The sequence below is a fragment of the Heterocephalus glaber genome, unplaced genomic scaffold, assembly GCF_053883595.1.
Source record: "Heterocephalus glaber isolate CG9 unplaced genomic scaffold, H.glaber_assembly_v1.0 deba00001479, whole genome shotgun sequence".
Classification (NCBI taxonomy): domain Eukaryota; kingdom Metazoa; phylum Chordata; class Mammalia; order Rodentia; family Bathyergidae; genus Heterocephalus; species Heterocephalus glaber.
This window is the reverse complement of record NW_028258316.1, coordinates 2,757,106-2,773,727: the sequence shown is the minus strand read 5'-3', so window position 1 is coordinate 2,773,727 and position 16,622 is coordinate 2,757,106. Positions and strand designations below refer to the sequence as shown.

Sequence of the window (16,622 nt, the reverse complement as noted above, 5' to 3'; positions counted from 1 at the left end):
GGAAAGAGCCTACACCCAGGCACAGGGATGCACACCCACTCTCTGGGCCCTGCAGGCAGGTGCCTGACGTGTAGAGAATCCCATGCTCGGGTCCAAGGATGGATCTGCAACCACTGCTCAGGGGAGAAAAGAACCAAGCTGCTCCTGACCCAGTGGGACCTCAGCAGTCCCCTCTCTGGTCCTTGCTCTGACCATACCCATTGCTGTTAACTCTGGGTGATGCTCAGCAATCTGAGGAGGGAGGAACTGCAGAACGCAGTCAAGGCCGTAGTCCCTGGCCCCCACCTCTGCCTGAGTCTCCCCTGCCGCAGTGGACCCGAGCTCCGATTTAGGAACAAAAGCTGCCACCCTGGAGGAGGCCTGGCAACCCTCCAGAATCCCAGCTGTACCCCACAGATGGCTCTCTGCACCCCTTGGGATTTGTGAGGCAGAGGGAAGTGCTGTTGGCTCCCAAGCCCGGGCATGTCCTGATTTAATTGGTCATCTCCCTGATTTAATCATCCAGGTGGTGGCCATGCATGCTCAAGAGGAAAGGAAAAGCGAAACACGACCTCCTAGAAAGGCGAAGCTTATGGGTCTGAACAAGAGAATGCAAATTATTTTAATTAGGTGATTCATTTTTGTGGCCTCTTAGCTGAGCTGAACCAGAGAAATGGGATTGGAGGAAGCAGAACTGATGTGACAGATGAGCCTCCAGCATGGAGGACCACAGGAGGACACTGGCCCGGGGACCTGGGGGACAGAGGGCTGTGCCCAGGAGAAGCAAGGCCCTTCCTCCTCAGGAGGTGCAGTTCTCTGTGCCCCTGTGAACTGTGTCACCTCCTCAGAGTCCTAAGTGTAAAATGAGAAGAAAGGAACTCCTTCCCTCAAAAAAGACAAAGAAAGTGACTTGGTTACTAACCCCAACCCCCTGGGCCCCAGGGAATGTCACCGCTCCTGCTAGGCGTATCTGTCACATCAAAGATGGCTGAAGTCTTCACCTGGATGGTACAACCAGCTGTGTGCCACTGCTAGGCAGTTACTGCACTGGGGCAGCCCCCCACCCCCACCCCGGGCTATTCTGCCATCAGCACTCTCCAGGGGACCAGACGTCCTCTTCCAGGTGCTCCTGAGCCATCGTTCAGGGACTGCTCAGGCCCTGCCCCACTCTGAGGGGAAGGAACAGAACCCAGGGTCCACACCATGTGGACCTCACCTGGATCCCCATGGGGGCACCTCGCTGGGCACCACACTTCCGGGGTCTTCTCTTAGGATGTGTAGAAGTACAGAGGCTTGCAGCTGATTCCACTGCAGGTGTGTCCCCAGATGTCACCAGAGCCCCTGCTGCGCAATCCTTGAAAGCAGAACCGGAAGCCACACAAGGCTGGGAGCAGCAGGAGTTCCCCAAAGGTGGTTTCCGGCCAAACCGCAAGATGAAGTAGGGATTTTGCATTTTATGCCACAAGACGCTCTGTGACCTTGTTTCAGTTCCTACTCTTTGATCTTTCTGAGATGTTGGCTATTGCAACAGTTGGTGGGGAAATCATAAAAATAAAGTACTCGAGAAATGAGCTATAACCTGCTTTCCCAGCTCACTGATCAGGTTTGGAAATTTCTAGATGGATGCTAGGTGATCCTGGTTTGCCAGGACAGAAAGGTTTTCTGGGACACAGAGCTGCTCCACTTGCCTGAGCCTGGTTATCATCGTAGCCCTGAAGCTCCACCTCCATTCCTCCCACCATAGTGATTGGCTGATGGCCAGCCAATCAGAGTCTTCCCTGAGATTCTTCCCGTGGAGTGCCTCCCCATGCACAGAATATGCTGCAGATGATGGGGGCAGGCAGGTGGCAGGTTCTCTCTGCTTTCCAGGGAGGACTCCTCTGTGGAGGCTTAGAAAGGGCCTGGCAGGGACTGAGGATTGCTACACGTGTGCACACATGTGCAGGTGTTTGGGCCGCCACACCCTGTCCACAGGCAAGCCTCTTGTCACTGGAAAGACCAGGACTGGGAATGTAGAGAGGGTGGGAAGGACCGCGTGGTGAGGCCTAAGCCATAGCGTGTACTTCTCCACCAGGCAGAGAACCTGCAGCCCAGAGGTGACTGCTGGAAGGAGGGCTATCCAAGAGAAGGCATTTAGGTGCAATAAATGTTTAATTCCATCCAGGCCTTCTCCCGTAGCCATTCATATCCAGAAATAGTTTTATACATTCTACCCACATCGTAATACCCTTCAGCAAGGTTAATCCTGTCCTAAGGCAAGTTTAAAAATTAAATCCACTTCTGTGAACAAATGTCCTGCGCAGCCTCATCCCATTCTTTTATGCAGAGTAAATATGTTTGCACAGCGGCTGGCTCCAGGAGCGGAGCTCCGCGGCGGATCGCGCACACCTTCTACATGGCTCCCAGCCCTCCTGTCCTGCCTCCTCGCCGCCCAGTTCATGCATTATATATGACAGCCCCAATCCAGCCTCGCCACTGCGTGAGGCAGCAGGCAGCAATTTGGCAGCACGTCTAAATCAAGAGCAAAGCAGATCGAGTACCAGTCCCTGGGAACAAAAACAGCCAGGCACAGATTGGAGATTTTAAGAATGACTAGTTTTACTTAGGTGAGAACAAGCTTCTGGATTTTTCTTGTCTGTTCACAAGCTTTAAAAATTGACATGAAACCAAACGAGAACAACCACAAAAACAAAGCAAAACCCCAGGATAACAAGCCTTCCTTCCCTGATGTGTTTTCCCTGAGTTTCCAGAAGGTGAAAGTCACCTTCATTTTCCATGCCGGAGCTAGAAGAGGATGTGGTGAGGTTTGTTTTCTCCAGTGTCCTAGAGCTTGTAGACTCAATTAAGTTATTAAAAAATGAGACTCCGGCATGCAGGGCTCCTCCGCGGTGTGCTGTGTCTTTGTTTATGACTTTGGTGAGCACCGCTGCACCAGCTCCTCCTGTCCAGGGGACGAGGAGCTTTCCAAAGGGGATTACGTCCCTCCTGAGATATAAATTCCAATTTACTCTGACACAAACTATTACCCTGCAAACGGTGGTCATCTGTCTTCTGGCGCCTGGCAGGTATTCTGTCCACTGTTATTATCTCTGGGAAATTAAAACAGCCCTCAGGGTGAAGAACACTTCCTGCCGGAGCCCAGGTGTCTGTCTCGTGGACCCTCCTGACCTCCGGGCAGTTCCAAGTGCCAGTTTTTCTTGCGTCTCTGCGGCTGGTACTGCCAATGTGTTCGCTCTCACCCGCTGCCCCTCCCAGGAGCTGCTGAGCACTTAGCACATCCCATGGTCGAAGGGGACTTTCTGAAGGCCACTGCTGCAGCCAGCCTTGGGGTCTCAGCAGGGAGGAGGCCAGGGGGGTGGCAAATAAGGGGGTGGCGGCTATGCTGGGCAAAGGTGGGCTCCCCATCCTTGATGCTCCCCTCAAGGTGTTCAGTGTGGGGCTCCTGAATCCCTTCTGGGCAAGTTCCCTGCGGGTCAGGGAGGCCCATGCATCACCTTCTTCCAAGCGCTCCTTTTCTGTAACAGCTTTGTCGAGAAATAATCCACATACTGTAAAATCTACCCTTGCAAAGTACATAATTCAGTGGTTTTTTCAGTGGTTCTCTCCCAGAGTTAGTTGCACAGCCATCAGAACATTCGAGTTTCAGAACGTTTTCATCACCCCGAAAGAACCCCTGTGCCCTTAGCCTGTCACTCCCCTGTGCCCCTCTCCCCCAGCCCCAGCCCTGGCCAAGGACTGATCTTTCTCTCTCTATGAATTTGCCTACCCTGGATATTTTGCATAAGAGGGATCATACCACGTGCGGTTTGGCTTCTCGCATTTAGCACCCCTTGAAGGCTCTCCCACAGTGCGGTATGAATCCAAATCTCTTTTCATGGCTGGTAATATTCCATTGCATGGGCAGGTTACATTTTGTTTATTCATTCACCAGCTAATGGACTGCAGGCTACTTCCACCTTGGGCCACTCTGAATGCTGCTGCAATGGGTGTGACAAGTCTTCACACCTCTGGGCTCTACACCTGGGGGCAGCTTGCTGAGGCTGACTATTGGAGGAGATGCCAGGCCTTCCCCACCTCCCGAGTTCTGTGCCTCTCCTCCTTGTCTCTGGAGACAAAGTGTCTGAAACAGGGTGGAAGATGCCTGGGACTGGCCAGGAAGATGGGGTCGGGGAGTGTCAAGTATCAGCAACCCCGTGACCTGAAGGACCCCAGCCAGAGGCATAGTGATGGAGGATGCTAATGGTCTTCAGATGTCCTGGACCCCTGGGCCCAGCAGACAGAGCCTAGGGCAGGAGGTTGAGGATGTGGGCAGCCCTCGTACCCAGCATTGGAGAAGTTTCAGCTAAACCCACCAGCAGGAGGGTGGGGTAGGTGACCGAAGCTAGGGACGTGGGAGTGTGAACACATCTGGAGTCTCTCAAGGCAAGACCTCATTTCCTCTTCCCCTTAAGAGGAAATGTCTAAACATTGACGGGGAGGCACCCTGCCCTGGGCTCTAGGACGGACTTGGCAGGCACCCTCTGCCCCACAGAAGGGCGCACAAAGATCCCCAGGGCTCTGAGGAGTCGTGTGCAGAAGCCCAGCCCGGAAGGGGGCCCCTCCCCATGGCCCTCAGAGCCGGTGAACAGGAGGGGAAGTTGGGCCCCGCAGAGGGACCAGGATAGCCCAGCCAGGGCCCTTGCCCAGGTCTCTGGAGAGCGGGTCAGTACTGCACCCGGAGGCCAGGACTCGAGATGAGGAGAAGTCAGGTCTGGCTGATGGGACGACAGGAGGAGGGTCACAGGGCGGGGGTCCCAGGTGCACAGAGCACACTGCCACAGGCTGTCACACAGTCTGTAGCAACCTGCGTTTGGGCAGCCAGGCTCCCAGCTGTTATATAGCAGAGTCACAGCCTCTCGGAATCAGAAACATTGCATTGTCCGGACTCTTCAAAGACTCATCTCAGACTCCAGCCAGACCCGGAGGCTCCAGAATGGGAGTGAGCCAGGCTGGTCAGACTCCCAGAAGTGAGGGTGGGGACAAGAGGGACCCTGGAGATAGCTGTCCTACACCCGAAGTAAGCAGGAGGCAACGTGGGGTGACCGAGACACCCGAGGCTCCTGTTCACGGATTTAAACTTCCTTTCCAGGGTGAAACATGACATCCACTCTCCAAAGTGCACAAAGCTAACCATGCACCACCCAGGGGAGCAGTGTCAGGCAGCAGCCCCAGGCAAAGCCTGTCCCTCCTCCTCCAGAGGGAGCCCCCAAGCTCTGCCTTTCTCTGCATTTTACCAGAGTGCCCCCCCTTCCAGTGTGGCCTCCTTTTGAACCTTACACAGGTAAGATTAAGTAGTAAGCACTCTGTTACGCAGCCTGTCTTTCAAAGCTTTGTGAGTTCCAACAGTGCTTCTGAGGGAGGCATCGTCTGTTTTATGTGGTGCAGGACTCTGCAGTGTGAACTTCCCTTGGAGGATCGCCCCTGCTGCAGGGCGTACCCAGCTGCTGCTTGCAGGGTGGGGCTGGCTGCTCCTGGGCGAGTTGCTCGTCCGGCCACACCTTTCTGTTCAGCAGAACAAAGCCATGTTTTGCTGGCTACAGAGCTAGCTGCTCACTGAAAACTGCAGGAAGAAATGCCCGGAAGTTTTCCCACTTCTCCAATGTTTGCCCTCATTTCTCAGGCACCCTCACCAAAGCCCGTATGCCCTGCTGTTCAGCCCCGGGGTGAATGAAAGGGGGTGCCCATGTGATTTTAACCATGTTTCTCTGGTTATTCCTGAGGTTGAGCGCCTGCCTGTTCGCCTTCCTCTCGGCTCTGAAGTATCATCTTCTGCTAGAGTGAGGTTACTGCTTTCTGCAGGAGGGTTGATTTACAGGAATTCTCTCTCTTTTTTTATATACATGGATCTATATTTATTTGTGTAAAAATGCCCATAATCTGTCATGGCAAATGAGATTTCAAAGAAATCTATATGTAGAAAAACTCTGATCGTACACACTAACACTGTATTTTTTATTACTCCATGTATGTAGTTCATAATGTTTACAGTGCATAATGTTTACATTCCCTGTGTGGAGTTGGCACACACACACACACACACATGTGCACCCACCTGCACATACACACATACACACATGTGTGTACACACATGCATGCACCCACCCCCACAATACACATACACACATGCATGTACATGCATGCATCCACACACACATACACACATCCACAATATACACATACATGCATGCACACACGTGCACACCCATCCCCAAAATATGCACACACCTACATATATGGACACATACACACATGCACACACATGCATGCACACACACATGCACACACACACAGATTGAGTCCCTTTTTCATACCCTCTTCTCCCCTCCCTCTATCCCTTGATCCTCTTCCCATTTAAGAAAGATCTGTCTCCGACTTCCTATTAACTAGCTTTCATTTTGCTCAGTTCTTTATCCCAGATCCAAGTCCTCTGTCACTGTGTCCGTCCTCCAGTGGCTTGTCTTTCCATTCCCTTGGGGTGTATTGCAAAAAGCAAATGTTTACCTCTGTGTTCAGTTTTCAGACTTCCTGTATGGTTTAGTAATTTTCTATCCTAAAGAAGAAATTTCTGAGGTTGTTTGATATCTTACAATTGGATCTAAAGCTATTGTTTTTACCTTGCACATGGGGGCTTATGATTCTCCTAATATTGACTATTTTTATGATGACAGTCAAGTTCCACTCCTTGTTTCCAGGAGAAGGTCCCTCAGGTCGTTCCGAGGAACTGAGGTCATCCTCCCCAGCACCCTGAACAGCCACCGGTGCCAGGGGTCAAAGGTCAGGATGCCTAGCTTTGTTTCTGGACTCCTTGCTCATTTCTGTAGGTAAACTGAGTCCACAGGCCACTGTATTAATTCCTGCAGTTTTCTAATGCACATGGGTATGAGGGAGGGAGAGTGGATGTTCCTTGTTTCTGCTCAAGGAAGTCTTGGTTTTCACGTAAATCTTAAATCCACTTTGCCAAGGATCACAAAATGGGAACGTGGTGGATCCGGCAGGGAAGGAGACTGTAAATCAGCTAGGAAACTGATGTCTTGCCGATCCTGAGTCCTCTGACCCAGGAATGAAGGACAGACTTCCCATCTTGCTCTGGACCCCGAAGCTCCCACCTGACAGTTCTCTGCATGGAAGCCTGGCATGCATTTCATTAGATCTATTTAGTTATTTGCCTTTGGTGCCAAGTACTGCACAGTTTTTAAATCTCTTTTTTTTTTTTTGGTACTGAGGATCGAACTTGGGTCCTTGCACTTGTGAGGCAGGTGGCAGAACCACTGAGCTAAATCCCCGGCCCCTCTATATCTCATTTGTTAATTCTTCGTGGCTGGCTTTTAGAAGCAGAACTGGCTTTGCTAAATGTACTCATTTGCACAGTTTCTCTTGGGAGCCGCTTAGCTTCTCTACTGGTTCATTTCCACCTTCTGAAAATAACTCCGTGTCCACCTCTCTGGCCCCCTGAGGCCCCTCTCCTCCCCCGCTACCCCAGTGGCAGTCACAGCCTCCTTCCTCATTGTCCTCAACCTCGGAGGAGCTCCCCGATGTCTGTGTGCGTCAGTGCAGCTGTAACTTTAGCATCTGTGCCCAGCTTCACAGCCGCTCTTCCTAGGATGTTGTCTTTCCTCCTAGGGAACCTGGTTATTGTCCATCCCAGTCTAAAGTTTGGCTGGAGAAAAATGAGTCGCCGAAGTCACAAGAGCCCGGGAGGCTTCGTTCTCCTTCAGAGAAGATTTCTGATGGTTTCCACCAGGAGCCTGAGGGCAGGAGCGACCCAGAAAGACCTGAGGGTTCTTTCCCCAGGACAAGACACACACTTAGCTACCAGGCAGCCTGCAGGCCCCTTTTCCTTGGGGGAAGCCCACTGACCCAAACCCAGACCCACACCTTTAACAGCTCAAGGCGCCGACCCTTGGCCTTTCTGCAGCTGAGGAGGACAGAGGGCCCCAGACACCTGAACTGACATTGCCAGAATCCAAACAAAATATTTTAGTATGGCACTGGGGAAAGGCTTTTTGCTGATGGAGGCCTGAGGTGGCACAGAACATCCTGGTGAGAGAAAGGGGTGAAGGTGTGTGTGTATGCCTGAATGTGTGCCTGTGTGTGTGCATGCATGTGTGCTTCTTTCTGAGTGCATATGTGTATGTGTGTTCTCTCCTCCTCTAAAGCCACCAGGGCTCCAGCATAGGGCTCCACTTGATGATCCTATCCTGATCTCAGCCCCACCATCGGATCCGGCTTCCACCTCTCCACTCCACGGTGGGGGTTAAAGGTCAATACCCGAAGACTTGGGGACACACCAGACCCCTACCCAACGGCAGTGCTGGCCTCCCCTCACGCCCTTGGCTCACATCTCACACACATCTCCGACACCAGCCTCTACTGGGGCCGCCTCCCCTGAAGTGACCCAGGGAGTGTGGTGAAGAGACAGCCCAGTCCCCCGGGGCTGAGGGCAAGGGGATGCAGGGACAGAGGGCTGCCACCACCCTGTCCCCACCAAGCCCTGGGTGAGACAACACAGGAGGTGGCCTGCAGGAGGCCAGACCCAGCCGGCCTGGTTTAGCAGCCCCTGGGGCCTCGGAGGTGCCCCTGTGACGAAGCTGCTGTCCCGCTGCCAGAAGCCCAGGCCTGGCACGAGCAGGTGGAAAGGCAAGGGCTGCCTGTGCCAAGTGCGGCCCTGTTCTTGCTACACCGTGGCTTGGGGCCCCGCTCCTCCATGGGGGTCCATGTGGCTGGGAGCCCCCAGGTTGTGCACTGGCCCAGAGAAACCAGGCTGCCTCTCGGCCACCGACTCTGGCTACCACCCAACTCTGCTGGTGACCGTGCCTGCAAGTCTTCCGAGGCCCTCCCCCAGGTGCCCACAGTGGGCTCGGGCTGAGTGTCAGCCTCAGCGTGAGACCTGAATTTGCCCTCCGGGAACTTGACTTCAGGTGTCACCAGCAGCCCCCACACCCAGGATGGCCCAAGAGGCAGGAAGCATCCTCCGCAGAGCCTTCCCCACCCCAGTGAGCGCCACAGGGGAGGAAGTGGGGCCACAGGGCCACTGGGAGATGTCGGGGACACATGGGGACTGGGCTTTCCTTATGCCAAGAACAAGGGAGCCGTCTCTGGCAGAGGGGTCTCTGGCCAGGTGTCCTGTTAGGGGAAGTGAGGGACGTGCACTGTGGAACGATTTCACACCTCCCCTTGAGCAATCAGACAGCCTGTCGGAAGTGGGTGTCCCCTAGGTAGTTGAGAAACTGGGCCCAAGGCCAGGCCTGGCTCCCTATGAGTGCTGGGAGCTTCAGTCAGGCCACAGAAAGGGCCTAGAGCTGGGTGGGGTCACCATGGCCCCAGGGCCCACAGTCCTGCTCCTTGTGTTCCTGTGCATCCAAGACCTGGATGTCCAGGCTGCTGACACCTGTCCAGGTGAGACAGACTCTCCCCTCTGATCCCAGGGCTGAGAGCTACCTGCCCTTGGCTGTTCGCCTTCTTTTCTTTCTCATCTTCTTTTTTTTCTCTTCCTCTTTTCTTTCTCTTCCTTCCTTCATCTTCTTTTACTCTTTCTCATTCCTTCTTTCTTTCTTCCTTCCTTCCTTCCTTTCTTCCTTTCTTGCTTTCTTCCTCTCTTTCCTTCCATCCTGGGCATCAAACCCAGGGCCTTTGTACTGATCTGCAGCCCCAGTCCCTTTTTACTTTGAGAGAGGGCCTTACTGAGCTGCCCGGGCAGGACTCGAACCTGCCATCCTCCCACCTTGCCTCCTAGAGGGCTGAGAGGGCAGTCCTGGTCACCACACGACACACGCATCTTTCTGCAAAGCCTGTCACGGTTCTACTTCATCCCCAGACAGGGAGACGGAGACGCAGAGGGCCTGAGCGACACACACAGGCAGAGGAGCAGGGCAGGCTTCTCCAGGGTCTGTCCGCCTCCAAGCCTGTGGCACCTGCCCCACCAGGCTTGGCAGACAGGGCCTGACTCCCTCACCTAGAATAGCGTCGGCTTTTTTCTACCTGCTCGTGGGCTTTGGGGGAAGAACTCTAAGACTCCCCCATCTCCCCAGTGGCTGCCACACTTACCTGGGGCTTTTGGCAAAGCACAGGTGTGTTCCCCCCACCCCCAGATCCTGATTCCAGGATGTGGGGTGCAGAAGGGAAACATAACAAAGATGACCCTGCCCTGTCTCCCAGGGAGAGCACTGCTCAATCCCACAGATTCCTGTGGTCTCTGCCTTCTAATCAACAATGTTCTGCAAAGACTAACTGTGTTTGGGCCCAGGTGTGGGCTGCTCGCTCTGTTCCTTGGATCACGTGTCCCCTCCCCAGGGCCCCAGGTGACCCTTCCCAGCCCAGCAATCCTAGGTCCATCCCGGGGTCTGGCAGAGAGAACAGCACACTGACATCTCCCTGAGCCTCGGAAGCGATGACTGCTCTTTGCCGAGAGCGGCTCCTGCTTACAAAGCCCCTTCCTTTCCAGTCTGTGTTCTCCAATCTAATCTCCTACACCCGGCCCCTGTCCCCACTTGGAGCCGAGGAGACAGAAGCTCAGAGAGTTTAGGTGGCTGCCCGAGGGTGCTCAGCACTGAGGCTGGACCCTGGCACTGAGGAACTGGGTCCTCTAGGGCAGGCTGACCCCCAAGCCAGGGCTCAGCCCTGCACTTCCACCCCACTGGGGACCTGGTCCTCTCCAGGGCTCCTGAGGTGGCAGGGCCATGCAGGTAGGTGGCTGTTTGGGGCTCTACAAGGCCTCCGGCCCGGGCTGACCGCCTTGACGGGGCTGGGTGTGTTTCTCCGCAGAGGTGAAGGTGGTGGGCACGGAGGGGACCGACAAGCTTGCCATTCTCCGGGGCTGCCCTGGGCTGCCCGGACCCCCGGGGCCCAAGGGCGAGGCAGGAGCCAGAGGAGAGAAAGGTGGGTGTAGGCGGGGTGTGGAGTCAGCCACAGGGCAGGAGGGCTCTCACCCTTCGGCAATGGATGTCCAGCCGGGCACTGCCCCACTCTGGGTCCTGACCCCTGCTCAGGCCACCGACAGAGGAGGACTTGGAGGTCCAGGGCGTCTGAAGATGCCTTTGGAGGGAGCATCCCTATGTGACAGCACAGGGGCTTTGGGCACAGTTTCCTGCATCAGCCTCCCTGTCCTGACCCTGTGCCTGTGGCACCTGACCCTCCAGAAGGACAGCTGTGGTGGGTCCCGATCCCCTGTCCCTGGTGTGGCTGGATGTGTGTGGATGCCCTGCAGGGTGCTGCCGGAGTGAGCTCCTGGCACATGGAGGTGTTCATGGAGGGGCCCAGGGAGTATTTGGTGGAGACAGGAAGAACTTGGACACCCTGAGACTTACCTGGCCTGTGAGGTGCCTGGGCTCGTGGTCCCTGTGCACCTTCTCACCACAGTGGACCCACCAGCCTGGGATTCCTGTCCCTTGAGCCCTGCTGTCCCCATGGAGAGGGTGTCAGTCAGTACCCCACTTCCGGTGCACTAGTCTCCTGCCACTGCATATCGATGGCCTGCCCCAAACAGGAAGCGATGGCCCTGGGCACTGTGAGGGCACAGCGAGGCTGGTGGGTGTCCTTGCTGCCCTTCTGGGGGCTGGGGGCTGCCTCTCCTGGCCCTAGGCTCCGTCTGTCCAGGAGAGGAGGGCCTAGCTCTGGGCCCAGACACACCTAGCTGGGACAGAGGGCTGGGTGGTCCGTGATCCCCTCAGGGGCCAGCAGCACCAAGCTGTGTGGCCACGTGGTCAGAGCTAGCACAGAGGGCTGTGTGAGCACATCCCAGCCTCTACACAGCCAGGCTTTGGCCACACACAGAGCCACCTCCTCCTCTGGGGACCCGCTGAGGATGAGAGTACTCTGAGAGTGTGCTCTTGGTCCCGAGACCCCACCCTAAGAAGACAGCCCAGCTCCGAGAGGACCTCATGGCCCTAAGCTTTTCATTAGCAGGGGTAGAGGGCAGGATCCAGGTTGCAGCCAGAGAGCAGAGCCAGTGGGGCGAGCTCCCTGCCTGAATCCGGGCTCCCCGTCAGCCACCAAGTGACTGGGGCTCCATCCCCCTCACTGCGGTCCCTGCCAGGATCAGGCCCAGCCAGCAGCTCCGAGGGTGCTGAACCCACATCATCTGGAGTATGGGAGTTTAAGGCACAGGGCAGATTTGGGGGCAAGGCTTCGGAGGGCTGCTTTTCTCAGGGAGTCCTGTCTGGAATTTGCAGGAGAACGAGGCCCCCCTGGACCCCCTGGCAAGGCAGGACCACCCGGGCCCAAAGGTAACCACAAAGCCATGTGAGGAGGAGGCGCCAGCAGGACCCCAGGTGGGGAGGCGAGACTGAAAGGGCCCGCTGTGTCCCGGACTCAGTGTCCCCTCCCTGACGAAAGTCAGCAGGCATAACGATGAGCAGGTGTCGCAGGGAGGGACCTGGCTCAGCCCAGCAGCTGCTGCCTCCTTGACACCTCCCCTGGCAGCGCTGCTCTTGGTGGTGACCCCTCACGGGATGGGCCAGCCTCAACGGACTTGACCTTCTCACCATCAGCTTCCCATTCTCTCTCCAGGGGACCGAGGGGACAAAGGGGTCCGTGGGGAGAAAGGTGAGCTGTCCACCACAGCCCTGCAGCCCAGTGGGCTTTGTGCAGTGCCAGGTTCAGCCACGCCAGCGCCACCCTGGAGGAAGAGCCCCAAGTCCCTCTCTGGGCAACACTGGGGAGGGCAGCAGGGACCTGGGCACAGTTGGCCACCTGAGTCCCCAGTGGCTCCCACATGAGCATCTACCCGGGGTCTGCCCGAGGGACTGGTGAGATGGCATCGCCGGAAATGGGGCCATTTGACTTGTTGGGATTCTTGTCTATTTTTAAAAACTGTAAAATCAGTATAAGTGCTAAGATACAGGCACGTGCTTTGTCTAGAGGAAAGCTCCAAATCAGGGCAGAAACTTGAGTCCCCGTGGTCTCCGGTGCAGACACGGGTGAAGTGGCCAGCCGAGACGGGTTTGAGTCGATCCCCTGCCTTGATGGGTACCTGAGGCCCAAATCAACAGCCTCCGAGCACTCACTGCCCGCCACGAGGAAGAGCCAGGCAGGGGCCAGGCACCCAGGGCAGCAGGCCTGGTGCCTGGCTAGGGCAGCGCTGGGTTCTCCCGTCCCCTCCTCCGTGTTCCTGGGGTACGTAGGCTGCGAAGGAGGAGGGCTGATGCCGATGTCTCTTCTCTCCCTGAGCAGGAGACGCTGGGTCTTCGCAGTCCTGCACTACAGGTGACCATGCCCCCACCCCATGCCAGAGCCCCGCCCCCCACCCCAGCCAGCCAGGCAGACTCGGGACCCCGGGCCTGGGATAAACTCTGTCCACCAGTCCATTCGTCACTCTGGGACTCAGACACCTGGCGGCCACTGCCTGAGATGGTGCCTTCCACGGTGGCTTTTCAGGAAAAAATTACACTCCACCCACAGGCCCGGGCCCTGGGAGACCACCCTGGGCCCCCGAACCATGCAGCCGGCCCAGGGCCATGTTCCACCTCTTTTCCTGTCCCATTCCCAGGACCTCGGACCTGCAAGGAGCTCCTCAGCCTGGGCCACTTCCTGAGCGGCTGGCATACCATCTACCTGCCCGACTGCCGGCCCCTGACTGTGCTGTGTGACATGGAAACAGATGGCGGCGGGTGGACTGTGCGTGTCAGGCTGGGGACCTCATGAAAAGCGAGGGGCCAGGAATCCCAGAGACCGGGTTCAGTGGCTGGCAGGGAGCAGACTGAGATTCCCGTTCCCCTCTGCAGCCCAGAAAGACCCCTGTGTTGTAGAGGAGGGGACCCTGAGGGTGACAGACAGTCCAGGTCCCGGGGCACAGAGGAAGCCCACTGCTGTCTTGCTGTGTGGCTTCCGGCTGGCTGCCCACCCCCGTGGGGCCTCCATTTCCTCCTCCCTCAGGTGGGAGCTGTGCTGCCCTCATGGTGCGTGTGCACCCATCCAGGTGCCCAGTGAGCTCTCACGCCAGTCCCCACCCAGCGGGGCATCAGCCTGGCCTCCCACCCCTGAGTGCCCTTGCTGCCCTCCCCCAGGTCTTCCAGTGCAGGCTGGACGGCTCCGTGGACTTCTTTCGGGACTGGGCCGCCTACAAGCAGGGTTTCGGCAACCAGCAGGGAGAGTTCTGGCTGGGGAACGACAACATCCATGCCCTGACATCCCAGGGTAAGCAGCAGGGACGGGCATGGGGGCCGTGGGAGCCAAAGGCCCAGCATCAGAGCAGAAGGGCCCAGTGCCAGCCAGGGCCATTACTCTCAGCACATGTGGGGGCACCACTGTGACCCCCAGGGCGGGTACCCCCTGCTGTAGCCACCCCGGAACATCAGGATCAAAGAAGGTGAGGACAGGAGGTGAGGCCTGTCCAGCTGTGCAGGCCGCTGGCCTCTCAGGACCCGAGAAGCAGGTAGCAGGGCCACCAGGGCTTGGGGACAGCTCCCCGGGGCGCCTCCAACCATCAGTGCATCAGAGACGCTTGGGCCCCTCCCAGCCTCCTTGCCTGGGGAGGCTTCGCAGGCAGCCAAGGCCTCAGGTAGGGAGTGATCAGCCCTTTTCGGTCCTCCATGGCCCGCAGCCTCCCCGCACCTCTTGATCTCATTCCCATTCGAGAAAGATCTATCTCCTCACTCCCTACTGTCTGTCTTTTTGTTTTGTTGTTCATTTAACTTTGGGTTTCTTCTATCAGAGAAACCATGTGATGCATCTAATTTACTTCATTTAACACTATGGTCTCAAGGTGCATCCATTTTCCTACAAATCATTCAAGTTCATCCTTCCTTATGGCAGAGCAGTACTCCATGCTGTGTAAACCTCACATTTCTTTATCCATTTGGCTGTTGATGGACTTAGAGGCTGCTTCCAAGATTTAGCCACTGTGAGTTGTGCTGCTCTGAACTTGGCTGTGCACGGGGCACTGCGATGGGATGTCCGTAACTCTTTCGAGAAGACACTTGCCAAAGCTTCTTACACTCTAGAGTAAAGTGAGCCTCATCCCAATGGGTGACGGCCAAGCTGGATCTTCAGCCAAGCTGAGGGACAGCAGGAAATCTGCTTAGACACAGAGAGCCCTGGGGCCTCGCTTCTACCCAGGACGTTCCCGCATCCTGCCAAGCTTCCGCGGCTAAGACCCAGGGCTCTCCCGCAGGAAGCAGCGAGCTCCGCGTGGACTTGGTGGACTTCGAGGGCAACCACAGCTTTGCCAAGTACAGCTCCTTCAAGGTGGCGGACGAGGCAGAGAAGTACAAGCTGGCACTGGGTGCCTTTGTTGAGGGCAGTGCGGGTGAGTGTCCCAGCGGGAGACCTGGCCAGGGCTGTGGCTCTGAGCCCAGCACCTCTGAGTCTTTATGTTGCCCAGTCCTCGGGATGGGATCAGATAACCCCCAAGGCTGTGTCCTCCGCTGCACAGGGAGCAGAGCCTGAGAACCCGAGGGCTTCCTGGCCCCGAGGGGCCTTCTTGCCCAAAGGGACTCTGGCCACGTGGTTTAGGGGCCACCTCCTCCGGGGCATCCACTCACCAGAGCCTCTGGGGTCTGCTGGGCTGAGCCCGGAGCTGCATGGGGCAGCTGCTCCCTGGGAGCTTTCACGATGGTGCCTTGGAGTTCGGGCTTCTGTTTGACACTCCGGGACCCTCCAGGACCCTCAGGGAAGGAGGTGGGCAGAGAGCCTTGGTCCCATTGCAGGTAGAAAAGCCGAGGCTTGGGGGAAACCGCTCCCCCTCAGGAGACAGCGGTGGGCCTCGTGCTCATGGAGGCAGACCGGGAGCACCTCCAGGGCAGGCAGGGGCTGGAGAAGCCCAGGGGCACGCAGATGCAGGATTCAGGATGGAGGGAGTAGGTGCCAGGGGTCCGACCCAGGGAACGATTCACCCTTCTTAAAGCCGACCAAGGCAGGAGGCCGGGCCCGGCGAGGCCTGGAGAGCCCAGATGCAGTCGCATCCAAAGATCCACCTTTTCCCTGAGCAGGAGACTCTCTGACGTCCCACAGCAGCATGTTCTTCTCCACCAAAGACCAGGACAACGACCAGAGTTCTGCCAGCTGTGCGGAGCAGTACTGCGGAGCCTGGTGGTATGGGGAATGTCACGTGTCCAACCTGAACGGCCTCTACCTCAGGGGTCCCCACGACAGCTATGCCAATGGCGTCAACTGGAGGTCGGGCAAGGGGTACAAATACAGCTACAAGGTGTCGGAGATGAAGCTGCGCCCCGCCTAGCTCCGAGCAGAGACCCCTCTACACCTGAGAAAGAGGCCACCGCACAAGGCAGCCACAGCAGAAGCCTGGGGGCTCGGTCCCCACTCAGAGGCTGCCCTGCCTCCCGCCGTGCCCTTTGCCCTGCAGCCCTATCCGCACTCCGTGCCACTGCCCGTTGCCCCACCTGTCCCCAGCCTCACCTGATGGGGAATTATGTTCCCCAAACACGTCTTCTCTCTGTCAGACAAGTGGCTCCCGTTTTAATTCTTATTTCTCGAACCCCTGCTTGGGGATTTGTCTCTTCATCCGCATTGTGGAGCGGGGTTCTCAGGAGCTTGGAAAGTCCCAGAGTTAGGGGCCCACTCGGCAGGCAGGGCACTGATGCCCACAGACATGAGCACATTTGCCCTGAACTTTCTGCCTCCACATTCAAGCTCCCCCCACTGATGAGAGG

General features: G+C 56.8%; 1 protein-coding gene across 3 annotated transcripts; it reads left to right on the top strand.

Moving 5' to 3' along the window:
• Positions 1 to 9,277: 9,277 nt before the first annotated feature.
• LOC101724655 (ficolin-1) lies at positions 9,278 to 16,412 on the top strand. 3 transcript variants are annotated; one of them, XM_004849001.3, is made up of 9 exons: positions 9,278 to 9,414; positions 10,780 to 10,893; positions 12,186 to 12,239; positions 12,523 to 12,558; positions 13,186 to 13,218; positions 13,502 to 13,629; positions 14,019 to 14,148; positions 15,125 to 15,259; positions 15,942 to 16,412. In XM_004849001.3, exons 1-9 carry the CDS (start codon positions 9,333 to 9,335, stop codon positions 16,187 to 16,189), a joined length of 960 nt encoding a protein of 319 aa, XP_004849058.1. In that variant the 5' UTR covers positions 9,278 to 9,332; the 3' UTR covers positions 16,190 to 16,412. The 3 variants fall into 3 exon arrangements, with proteins under 3 accessions (XP_004849058.1, XP_004849059.1, XP_021117439.1); XM_004849002.3 differs by having other exon boundaries at positions 15,987 to 16,411; XM_021261780.2 differs by lacking the exon at positions 10,780 to 10,893.
• Positions 16,413 to 16,622: the final 210 nt, after the last annotated feature.